The sequence below is a fragment of the Falco cherrug genome, chromosome 10 (assembly GCF_023634085.1).
Source record: "Falco cherrug isolate bFalChe1 chromosome 10, bFalChe1.pri, whole genome shotgun sequence".
NCBI classification, from domain to species: Eukaryota; Metazoa; Chordata; class Aves; order Falconiformes; family Falconidae; genus Falco; species Falco cherrug.
In genome coordinates, this window is record NC_073706.1 from 4,108,181 (window position 1) to 4,120,349 (window position 12,169).

General features: G+C 45.5%; 1 protein-coding gene across 6 annotated transcripts in view; it reads right to left on the minus strand.

The window, feature by feature from the left end:
* ARHGAP40 (Rho GTPase activating protein 40) overlaps positions 1 to 12,169 on the minus strand; it is a 42,538-nt gene that overhangs the window by 11,282 nt on the left and 19,087 nt on the right. For 5 of the 6 annotated variants that reach the window (XM_027812024.2, XM_027812022.2, XM_027812023.2 and 2 more), the window contains 4 exons: positions 8,074 to 8,276; positions 3,418 to 3,638; positions 861 to 936; positions 111 to 262 (listed from right to left, as the gene is read on the minus strand). In XM_027812024.2, coding sequence (XP_027667825.1) covers positions 111 to 262; positions 861 to 936; positions 3,418 to 3,638; positions 8,074 to 8,254 — 630 coding nt within the window. In that variant the 5' untranslated portion in view covers positions 8,255 to 8,276. The remainder of the gene's footprint in view (positions 1 to 110; positions 263 to 860; positions 937 to 3,417; positions 3,639 to 8,073; positions 8,277 to 12,169) is intronic. The other variant, XM_055722717.1, reaches the window with a different exon arrangement.

Below are 12,169 nucleotides of genomic sequence, written 5' to 3' on the forward strand. Positions count from 1 at the left end.
ATCCGTTGAGGACATTTCCAAGAGTTGATCGTACAACTGAATTGTCTCGTACCCTTCTCGACAAGAGGAGACTAATAAGTTCTAACAGTAGAGATCCCTTCAGCGCTTACAGTTAGGGCATTTCCATCCTTTAACTTCCTAGATTCAGACAGGAACGATCCCTTGAGCAGGACAGCCGCTTGCTCCGAGTAGGCAACATCCATGTTGAACACTTCCTCTTTTCCAGGGTTCCGAACCGTACAGAAGTATTCCTGGGTTTCTGCTACAGCGGAGAAATTGCCTTGAATTTCAGAAAGCCAGAAGGGTGAAGCTTAAAATACAAGTGTGCTAAAAAAGCGGTTTGAGACACATTTGGGTATCACTGCTTCTAAAAAATCCTACATTAACATTTGAAAACAGTGTTCTTGCAGGCAGTCCTGAGCCTGATCAATAGAGTAAGATGAGCTTAAAGCCATTAACATGGCTACAGTCACCAGGCCACTGGTAAGACACGAGCATGGCCTTAAATTAAAGGACGTGCCTGTGGCTAACTTCTCTTTACACAACTGCATATGGCGTTTATAGGGTTTCACTACATGATCTTCGCTGGACTGATTTTATTTGCATCTTCTAGTTGCTTTCCAAAAGAGTTAGTTATCAGTTTGAGCAGCAATTCCTGACACTAGACCCTGGAAAAATTTACATCCACAACTATGGATAACCATGTATTTAAAAAAAACCCACACACCGCCACCACCCAAAACCCCCACCAAAATCCCCCAAACACATACAGGGCTGATGTTTCAGAGCCTAGATAAGCATGACTTCCCTTCCAGTTCCACCCTCCTCCAGATCCTTCTCCACATCCAAACCTTCCTTACTTCGCTGTGCACTTGAGGTCCGTAGGTTGTGCCACAGCTGATCTGGGCTGGACTCCTCTTTCTCTGCTGCTGTCTCCTGAAAAATAAACCAGAACATGTTTACCTACACAAAACAGAAGTTATCGTAAGGCAGCCTGGTTTTGGCAGACAACACACACCTGACATCACCTGCTAGTCTAAGAAAACGCTGCTCGAGCTCAGGGCTACAAGGCTGTTCTGAAATTAGGAACCATAATTAGACGATCTGGCATACAGGTGAAAAACAGACGACACTCTCATAGACAGTATTTGTGATAGATTTGCACATCATTAGGCCAATTCTTCCCTTCACAAATCATTAGCCATTTTTCCCCTTTAAGTTCACGCATTGAGGAGATCACAAACAGTGGACCAGGCAAGCTGCGTGGGATCCACCCGCTGCCTGTGATCACAGTTTCACAAGAAAGAACACGCTAAGAAAGCGGCAGTCAAAAGCTTCCCTTTGTGGGCTTCACAGTAACCTACCTCTCTCATCTAGAGAGAGAAATTAACCATTAGAAGCGTAAGGAGGCATGTGGCAGATAATTTTGTTAATTAAAAACCTTACATTTACTAGAGCTAGTTAGAATATAGGAAAGCTTATTCCATTACCAAAAATTAGTGACTTTCCGAGAACCTGCTTATGGCACAGAGCTGCGGATGGAGGGCTGAAAGTTAAAGGGACCTGTGCAAAGTCAGTGCAGGTGGACACACGGGTTAATCTGCACAGAAGATGTATTTATCTTTAGAGTAGGTGCACGACTGATGGGCTTGCCATGAGAGCAGAACCAACTCTTTCAGCATCTGCAGCTAAATCACAGATCATGGAATGAATAATCCCCCAGCATCTTCAGATCCAGCTGCAGTGCAAACAGCCCGCACAGAACAGTGACACGGGAAATATGTGGAAAGGTTCCGACAGAAATGCCAAAACCTTTGATGCCTGAGAGCAGCTCGCAACAGAGGTGGACAGGAGGCAAACTGCAAAACAGTCCTGAAACACCGATGGAAATAAAAACCGAAATGACTGACAAATGACTGCCTGCATTCTTACAGCCTGAACCACTTCCACTCCAGTCACAGCTGAACTGAATTAGCTTTAAGCTCAATCTGCTGAAAGAAAAATACAAGTAATTCTGTATCGGAATTTTTTTCAACTCAATTTGCTGAAAGAAAAATATGAGTAAAAGAACACGTATTCTTTTGAAAGAAAATACAAGTAATTCCAGCAGTGTTACTGGGGTGGGGAGTGGAGGGGAAAGAGTCCAGTGATCTTGCTGGATGCTGATCTGGATTTTTCACATCTGATCAAACTAAGGCTATTTAAAAAGACAAATTTAGCATCTTTGTACATGCTTTTGTTACACTAAAATGTAATTTTAAAACATCAGATTTAAAGCAGATGCAGTTGCTTATCAAATGCAAGTATTAGCGATCTAGTGCATGGACACCTAAGATTAAGAGCTCAAAAATCCCCATTCCTATTCTAAAGACAGTACAATTATTTTAAGAGATATAACAGGCTTCTATGTAATCTGCAAGTTTAAAAACTTGCTGAATTTCAACTGAGGCACTTAGGACAACCTTGCAGCATTATTACTCCCAGAAATGTCATCTTTTTGCCACCCATTCAGGGAGGAACACTCGGAACACTCTGCAAAAGAGAATCAACCGTGACTGTCCCAGCGCAATTCCCAGTGAGGAAGTTATCAGCACCTCGGCACCGGGCAGTTACCAAGAACGTAACCACAGCAGCTTCCAGTGATGCTGCAGGCTGCTAGCGTCATTCCCTTAAGCATCCAAGGGATTCTTTGGGTATAATTAATCTCATTACAGTAAAAGAAGTTGTAAAGAGGTTCAGCCTGAGGAAAAGGAGTATTCAGTTCTTGTAGAGAGCAAGGGTCCCGTGCTGCTCAAAGAGGTAGATCTTAGTTAAGATCTTCTGCCTAGACACTTGACTGAGTAGAAAAAGTCACAAGGAGACCAGATTTGGATACTTTTCAACAGTCCCTAGAAAAAATAAGAATGCTGCACCTTGTGGCCACAACCAAGACAGCTGCAGCACAGCAGGGAAGCAGGCGAAAAGGTAATGGTTATGTATTCTCTAGCAAAAAAGAAAAAAACCCAACAGGCAACAGCTAGTCTTTCCTAGTCTTTCTCCAGGATTACAAGCTGTACAAGGTCAGCTTATCAGAATTGAATTTATTAAGTTCTTTCTTTTTTTTGGTTAATAATGATTTAACACATCACTGGAATGGAGAAAACACAAGAGGGCTCCAAACATGCTCTGCAAGGCTGCAGCGCTGTGGGCACTGCACAGAAGCCTTCCAGCAATCTCTAGGGAGCTCACGGGATCTGCACGTTTTGTAGCAGCCTCAGTGCTGCAATCTGGATGCAGAATTCCTACAGTCTCAGCTTCATTTCTGCTCAAGAGATGAAGTCATCTATTTGGAAATGACAGTAGCCCTAAACCCAGAAAGCCAAGTCACCTCCCACCACGCAACAAAGTCTTTCAGGAGACCCCACTCAATTAACATACCTCCGAGCTGACCACTCCAAAAATGTCTCGGACATCACGCACAGGATGCTTGTTCTTCCTCCTCCGTGACCGGGAGTAGGTGTCCAGCCGCCGCTGCACGGCAGCAGCCTGGGTCTTGGTCAGGGTGGAGAGCAGCACGATGTTGTCATTTTCCGAGGCATGGTCCCCAAGGAGGTCGGACAAACCTGCGTCTTGGAGCCACTCGGCTTCAGCTTCTCCCTCTGCGAGGCAATGGATGAGAAGGTCGAGCGAGAAGAGAAAGGAGAACAGCAATTTGAGTGTTTGCAACACTTCAGAGGTGGAAAACCAGAAGGCCGAGCCATCCCGTCTCTGGGGTGGCAGTGGGACATCGCTGGAAGGGAGCCACTTCTGTGCTAGGAAGCCACAGCTATTCTCAAAATCTCAGCCCTGTTCCCAGCTGGGTATCAGGGTGAAACCAGAGGAGAGACGGCACTTGGGGCAGCTATAACTGCCCACACCCCCCCCTTCCCCTTACCCAAGACAAGGGAAAAGAAAAGAAAAAAAATAGCTGTGGAGGCATGGGTGTCGCCAGGAACACAGGCTCCCAACAGCTGGGCAGAAGAGGGGGCATGAGCCCAACTCTGCTCAGTATTTCGCACAAGCACTGCAACAGGAATGGAACCCAGCAGGGGCTTTCACAGGACAGGGGAGGAAAGTCTGATGCATTTACTTAAATCTGCCTTTCCACAGCCTGCCTGTGCAAAGGGGAGCTCTGGCAGCAGGCAACGGCGCCCAGCGAGCTCCCAAGGGATGGCAGTGCCTCCCGTGCACACCCGATCCTTCGGCAGCTTTGAGAGGGGACAAAAGGTCTGCAAGAAGCCACAACACTGCACATCTGGCTTTTTTACTCTTCTCTATTTGGCTATTTCTTTTAATTTTTATTCATCTGTATGCATACACCTGTGTATCAACAACTTTTTTTTTTTTTTTTTTTCTTCTCTTCAATATCCAAACACTGATCTGGTAGATTCAACTGTATTTTAATAAAGTTGCAGAACTATTTGTACGCACCACCCCTGTTCTTTACCTTTTCCAGTAGGCTGTTATCCATACAGTCATCCAACAAAAGCAAAAATGTTACTCTGTGCATTTGCTTGCTGTCTGTACCTATTAAAAACATTAAAGACCATTCCAGTTCCAGAACAAAGTGTGAGAAGCCTGGAGACAGTCCAGCAGCATTACTCAAACAAGCTCAATTCCATTTCATTTTTCAACATATATAAAGTTGCACATCAAACACAGAAGACAATTCTTTTCCTTATGGGATACACCCTTTGTGCAAGCCAGAAAGTGCCTTGAGCCAGGCAGCTACTTGAAATCCAAGGATAAAAGAAGCAATTTAGCAGGTGGCTTCAACTTTAATACAGCGAACACCACAAAGCCTTTATCTTTTCAGTTCTATGTGCCACATGCATTCACCGCAGGCAGCTCCGGCATAGCTCTGCCAAAGGTTATACTGGGAAAAAACTGTCACAACTGAACTGCAACGGAACAGTTCGTTCTTTCCTATGAAAACTGCCGTCTCCTCAGGTATCACAGCTGCTCAGGCAAAGCTCTGTTATTGCTGTATCAATAATAAAAAAGCCATGCAGCTCTTCTTGAGAGATAAAATAATCTAATTTTTCCAGGGAAACTTCTGCATTCATGCCATTTGCAAAACATATTGTGACTCCATTAAAACTCTTTCCAGCCTTCGGGGGATGCTCTTGGTGGTGTTAGGCACTCTAATGAAACAGGACTTTTTTTACCAGTACACCACAATAAATACAGCTGGACTTGAAGTCAAGTGTTTAATGAATCATCTAGCAAATTGGCTAGCTTTCCTACATGGTCTTGAGTTTTGGCCTTTTCCCATGTCTGGTTCTACAGAAGCTAACAGGTAGAGCATCCCGACGGTGCTGCTCGCTTGGTTACAGCTGCTCATGTACTTGTCCTGCCCATGACTCCTTCCTTTATGCTTGTCCTACATCCGCGGTTTCACAGCAGCACGGCGAGCAAAAAAAAAATTCTGGTTTATTTTGTCTTTGGGAACTAAAGGAAGTTAAGTGTATTGCTTGCAAATTTTGAAAATACCCAATTCCAGTCATAACAGGAAACTAATCTAATACACAATACTAAGCTGCGGGCCCTAAATCGGACATCCGTGTAAGCCTACTGCCCCAGCTGATGCCAAAGCACCAGATTTCAATTCCTTTATTTAATATTTTGGCCCAGTTGTGTTTGCCAGTAACACAAAAGAAAACCAGTAAAATAAGTTATTTATGGGGAGAAGGGGGAAATCGGAGAGAAATAGGTCAGACCTGAGAGGTCCACAGAAGCTGAGCTACAGGTTTAAGCCTGGAGAGCCACTAAGATTTGCCTTGTGAGTTCCAGACAAGCAGCATTTGGGGGAATTGGGCACTATTAGGAATAAATTTGCAAAACTGAAGAACACCACTTCTAAAAAGTTACTTGAAACACAAGCAAGCCACAAAAAAAAGCGCTTATAGTAAAGCACTTGGTTCCCAAACAGTTACAGGACAGCTATGGCATCCTACAATTTCAGACTAAACACTAAGCACAACTTCCTACATAGTTTTCAAAGGTAAAGAAGAATCCCTCCTTGCAGACACTTCTCAGATGTGATTACATGCTATAAGGATGCTGACAGGTATTTTAGTGGCACTGCTGCAAAGCACATACGTTATCAGTCTGCTGTACTGTCAGACCTTGGAGAGAGCTGGATGAACAGCAGACAGCAAGGGAAGGACAATGCTGCTCGTATTTCAGAAAAAAACCTACTTTCTGCTCCCTTCGACTGTTAGTGAGGCCACAAGTACCACCAGCACCTTCCAGCTGACCCAGTTCTGCAAAGTTACATGCTGGCCTCCCACCAGTACCAGGTCACAAGCAGCTTCCCATTACGCCACCCTTACACAGGGCTTGCACAGGAGGCCAGCGTTTTCCAACTGGGTCAGCCTTTTTGCAACGACCTACCCACGCGTAGCCTCCCTGCTGTCCCCATACTGCAATTTTGATCAGCTGTTTGCCAGGCTGAGCCGTGCCACCCCCGGACGGAGCCGTTAGCTGCTGTCCAGGCACGACCTCTCGGGCTTCACGCGATGCGTGGTGGTGCCTTTGGCTCCGAGGAGCCCAGAAGCCCCTGTGCCGCGTTGCCACCGTGCAGTGTCCCAACCACACATCGCAGAGACGCGAAAGCCAACAGGCACCAGCCAAATCCCACATCCATGCCATCGGGAGTCCCCCCGGCCACTAACCCCTCTGGCACAATGCTTGTTTGACCGAAGCTCCTTTGCAGAAGGCACCAGGAGGCTGAGCGTGCCGCACCTCCTTCCCCAGCTCAGAGCATTATTTCAAGTCTGTCTGGTTTCAGTGGACAATTAAGCAGTCGGCTCTTGCCTGCTAGATTAATATACAGCATTAAGACACTTTTCCTTGTGTCCCTGCTTACACACAGTAATCGAATTGCCTCTAGCAGATCAGTCTTTTGTATATCCCAGACAGCCTTTCATCTCATGGCACGGACTCTTTTCCAGAGTCTCCTTCCTGGCGCACTCATTTTCTGAGTCACTTTTGCATCTCTTCCAGTTCTAAGAAACACATGTATGTCCTTTATGTAGGGGCACTAACAGCAGGTCTTACTGTTTACCGTGTCTTGCCTACTACAGCAGACACGGATGGTGGTTGTTCCACCCCACCCTCCAGAGCCCCCCTGTGCACCCAGGACAGCTATTCACCCAAGCACAGCAGCACACTGGGACTGTCACTCAAGCATTTCCCCATCACACACCTGGATCCTTCTCAATATCAAGCCAGCACAACAGCAGGAGGCTGCACAGCTGCAAACCCGACCAGTCAAGAGGATGCGCAACCAATTAAAACCCATTCTTCAAAAGGGACCTGGGAAATGCACAATCCCACTCTGCGGGATCACTGGACACCTATCACCATTTAACATCCCTCCAGCACCCCAGGGTGTTGTACCTCCCGTGTCAAAAGGCAATCAGTCCAGATTCCAGTTATTCCAAAATACTGGATAACATCAGCACTACAGAAAGCCCAGTAGAAACACCCCATGCACATGAAGCAGTCTTCACAAGAAAGAGAAAAAACCAAACCAAAAGGAGGTACATAAGAAAAACCTTGTGTGGACAGACTCAAGTCATTCTGGATGTTTATTATGATTTCTTGAATACTGAACTAGAGGAGGGAGAGTCTGCCTTCCACAAAGGCAGCTCTCAAAAGCCACTAGGATGAAGTCTCAGAACCACGCACACAAACAAGCCTTCCCAAACACCACCAACCGTCACAGCGTGTTTACCAAACAGCCTCCTGCACGGGGAGGGGGAGCCCTCACACTTGGTGGGGGCTGTCTGAAACGCCCTGGAGCCTTGAGCGTATTCCTGATGGACCTTTAGCATCAGCTTTGTTTCAGCAGCTGAACGTAGACCAGGCCAGCACTCCTCTTCTGCAGGGCACTACCTACCACCCAATTAAAAATACAGCTCTCTGATCTGACTGGTAATATTCTAACCATATTCCAACAGGTTTCCAAATCATTCAGGTGCATAAGCAAATTTTCTCTGTAAGATGTCCATCTTCCTCCCCCCACTCCCAACATTTTTGGCAACCTACCCTCTTGTGTTTTGATATCTGCAAGGCTGCATTCCTCTTGCTCGGCTTCAGCGCTCTGTTTAATGTTCTCTACTTCCAGCCAAAAACTGTCCATTGACAAGTTGTCCAAAGACTCTACCGTGGAATTCGTGCCCTCTGACACCAGGGATGCCAAAGGGCTCTTCAGAGGAAGCTGGCTCATTTTGCAAGGGCAATTTCTGGTACTGAAAGAGGAAGAGATAAGGAGAGAGAGACATTAAGCTACACGTACTCACATACGACATTCACATGCAGCGGTCTTCATTGATTAACGACTGCAACAAAAGCCAAACAGAGGTAAGTGCTAGACTTCCTTTGGTTAGTGTTTAGCACTAACAGACAAGGTTGGGATCAAATCCACCAGGGAATGGGAAAAACTGCTGTCCAAACAAGCAAGAGGATGCAGTATCAACATGGATTTTCCGATGCTGTCCTTCCAGTGACCTCCGAGACACCACCTACCACTCCCACCCTTGCTTCCAAGATCCCCTGCAAACTCGCACAGATATCCTCTACAGTCATGGACAACCGAGATGCTTCAAGCCTGGTGCACACGTGCTGGGATTATCTGGCACGCACAGCAAGCCCAACAGCTCCCCGCCGCAGCAGGCTGAACCCAGCAGCCTTGTCCTTCGTTTGCAAAAGCTGGCACAGCTCCATCTCCTGCATCTCAGCTTGTGCAATAAACAACTCTGATGCGTGAGGCCCTCTTTTCCTGACCAGACCAGATTTTTCAGCTGTGAAACAGCACAAGTGTCCTGGGAAGCCCAAACATACAGAATTTTCTTACCAGTCTGCTGATTAATTCATGGGTGGCCGAAGTCCCAGCCCGGCCTCCTTTGGCTTTCAACCTCCGTGCAGAAAGCTGTGAGGTTCTCAACAGCTCATAAAACAATGCCTCTCCTAAAATTAATTTTAATTTTCTTCAAAGGGTTACAAGCCATTTAAACCCTGCTGTGTATCTTTTTCAAAGACATTAAAAAAAGTGGGGTAAGCAGAACCTACTTATGAAGACACCTCAACGGCTCAACTTAAAAATACTAAATTAAAGAGATCGCACACTACGCTAACCCTGGATGGTTTTAAAACCACCTGTGAACAGCCACCACCACCACCCAGACCAGAACTGCTTTCCAGTTTCACAATAAAAAAAGCGCAGATTGAGTCTTATGCCTTGAAAACCATGACAACACAACACCCTCAAAATGCAATTAAGCCTCCTAACTCCAGAAGGACTTAAAAAGTTATAGATGGGAAAATATCTGGAATGTTTTAGCTCCTTTTATTCTGGAAAGCCATTATTAGCAGTTCTGGCACCAACTTGCTTCTGTTAGAAGAAGCATTTCAAGTCATAAAGGGCTAAGTCTGAAGAATCTAACAACTAAGAGGCATATGTTGTAGGATATTCTGCACTTACATTTACACATGTGCAAGCATATTACATTCATACCTTTTTCTAATATGCACGTAGTCAGTCCTTCTCTTCCAAAGGTCAGAACTAAAGCAATAACCTGGTTCCAGGATCGTCTAGAGCCAGACATGGTGTTGAGAATGAAAATAAGAAGGTTTTTGTTTGCTTGTTTTACAGGAACATAAGAGTGAAAGATTGAAAAGAGCTCCGATGCCACTCAGCCCACCTGTGACAAGGGCAGAGGTGATCTGCTTGTTTACTACCCATCCCCACTTCTCCCACCTTTCCTATTCCTGGATACCCAAATAACAGGCGCCCAGTTGAGATGCCACTTTATAGCCTGGCAGAGCACTTAAATAGTCAATCTAAGATTTTAACAATTTTTTTTTTATCTGCATAGCTCTCTCTGTCCATCTCTCTCTGTTCTACTACTACACCTACCATCCCAAATCATTATTTCCCCTTTCAAATTTTTACTTACATCTTCATCCAGTAGGAGTTAACACTTTAGATCGCATCCTCCACATTAACTCTTCATCTTTAGTACTCCTTTCCATTTTCTCACATTTGCCAACAGCCTTCTTGTGAAAGGATTAGATTTAAGTGAAGCCACTTTGCTAGCATCGAAAAGACCATTTAATACCTTGCCTTGATATCTCACTAGAATTCTACTACACACCAGGCAACAGAAATCATCACTTGCAACATGAAACCCACCAGGAGGTTTTTAGATTATCTTGAGGGACTTGGGTTTTGGCTGTATCAGCGCTAGAAACGCTGGCAGCCCAACTTGCACTGAAGAGCAGCCTCGCAGAGCACACCATCATGTAGGCTAAGGAAGCACCTTGCCAGGTCTCCTAAAGGCCCTCAGCAGGCACCCAACTGCTCTTCTTGACCTCAATTATTGCCCTATACTACCGTGGGACCTACACTGCAGCTCTGAAATGCACCTTTCCTTCATGTTCAGCTTGGTTTAGAGCCTGCTCATCTAACATCCCAGAAATCTCCATGGATTCATGCTAAAACAGAACTAAGGTTTGCAGATCTAGCAGAGCCTACCCTAGACCTGAGCAGCAGCTTGCACAGCCTGCGTCACACATAGCTATGACAACCCCCTCCCCACACCTGCCTGGAAATAAACCCACAACAAAACATTAAGCCAATGTAAATACAATCTTCAGCTTCTTCAGAAGGGTGGCTCTTGACTTGCTCTGGATGACTTGTCCAAATACCAGACCCTGAATGCAAGTTTTAGTTCGGGAGATACTGCAACTAAGTGGAGTAACACTTATTTAAGGCATTAGGGCGTATTCCTGGTGCACATATGAGAAGGGTCACGCCATCCTTACAGCCCAGGTTTCAGGCTACAGCTTTGCCAGCAGTTAATTTTGATCTACCAGCACCTTCAGTCCATATGGAGACAACAGAGTACTGGTGCCAGGATACAGCTTTGCCAGACAACAACAGGTACGGTACCGTGATCCTACTCCAGCTTGTGCTGCCGTACCACCCACAGTTATTTTCCTTCCTTCCACAGCTGGTAATACAGATGAGCTGGCAGTGCTTGCACCGAAAAGCTCCACAGGAGGCACGCTGTATGCCTACTCTTGGAGAGCAGTATTTGAACTACTTGTGTCTCAAACAGCCCAAAAGCCATCCTAACTTGTTTTCGACCCCACGGGCTGAGGCACTGAAGCCTATCTCACCAAGGTGCAGGATGCTCATGCCGCGCAGCAGCAGCAGGATCCAAACCCCAGCTCTACAAGTCCTAAGCTAGCACTGCTGTTCCTGTCTCACGGAACACCACAGCAAAATCAGGCCTTCACCTTTAGAAAATCTTTTATTTTCTGGCCTTTTTTTTTTTTTTTTCTCTTGAACACAGGGCACAGTGCTTTACAAGTACAACCACCCAGGTGGAAGGCTAATTTTAGATTCAGCGCACCTAAAAGACTGTTCTTCCTCATTGCATTCCCAAGTCAACGGAGGGCAACCTGTGACGTATAAACATAGCAACAGTTTAGATTGAAAGTGTAGATTGTTGGCTTTAAATGTTAATTGCTCAGTTGTCACTGGGCAAGGAGTAGGTGGAATAATCAAGTTCACATAGTTGCACTGTCAGTGTAACAAAAAACTTAAGATTATGAAGTTTTAAAAATTAACCCCCCCAAAAAGCAAACTGGCAGAAAGATCCAGCTAAGGACAATGGTAAAGGAATGACTCTGTGGAAAGGCTGACCATCCTAGTGTAACCTTCTCGGCTCGTTCAAGAGCAGAGCCAGTTTTAGTGGGGCTCAAGATCCATTCAGCTGACTCGCCTAACACCTTCAGTCGAACCCTGACTTAACCTTTAATAACACAGTTATGAGAAATGAGGCTGGCATGGACCTTATACAGTTAATTTTCTTATTATTATTTCTTCTGTAAACCCCCTCTTTGAAGGGCACTGGTAGCCCTTAGCAAGACCTGCACAGACTGACTCCGAGTGACGGTGGCTCACCCATCCTGGGCTAGGATATGCAGTCTCAGAGTAGTTTTTTGATCTGATCCTAGATACTCTTAACACATGACAAATACATTGCAAATACTCATGCAATTCTTGGCCCTCTTGAATATCAAAATAAAATAAACACTGTTGCTACGCATTTGATCATGCCAGGTTTGAATCATT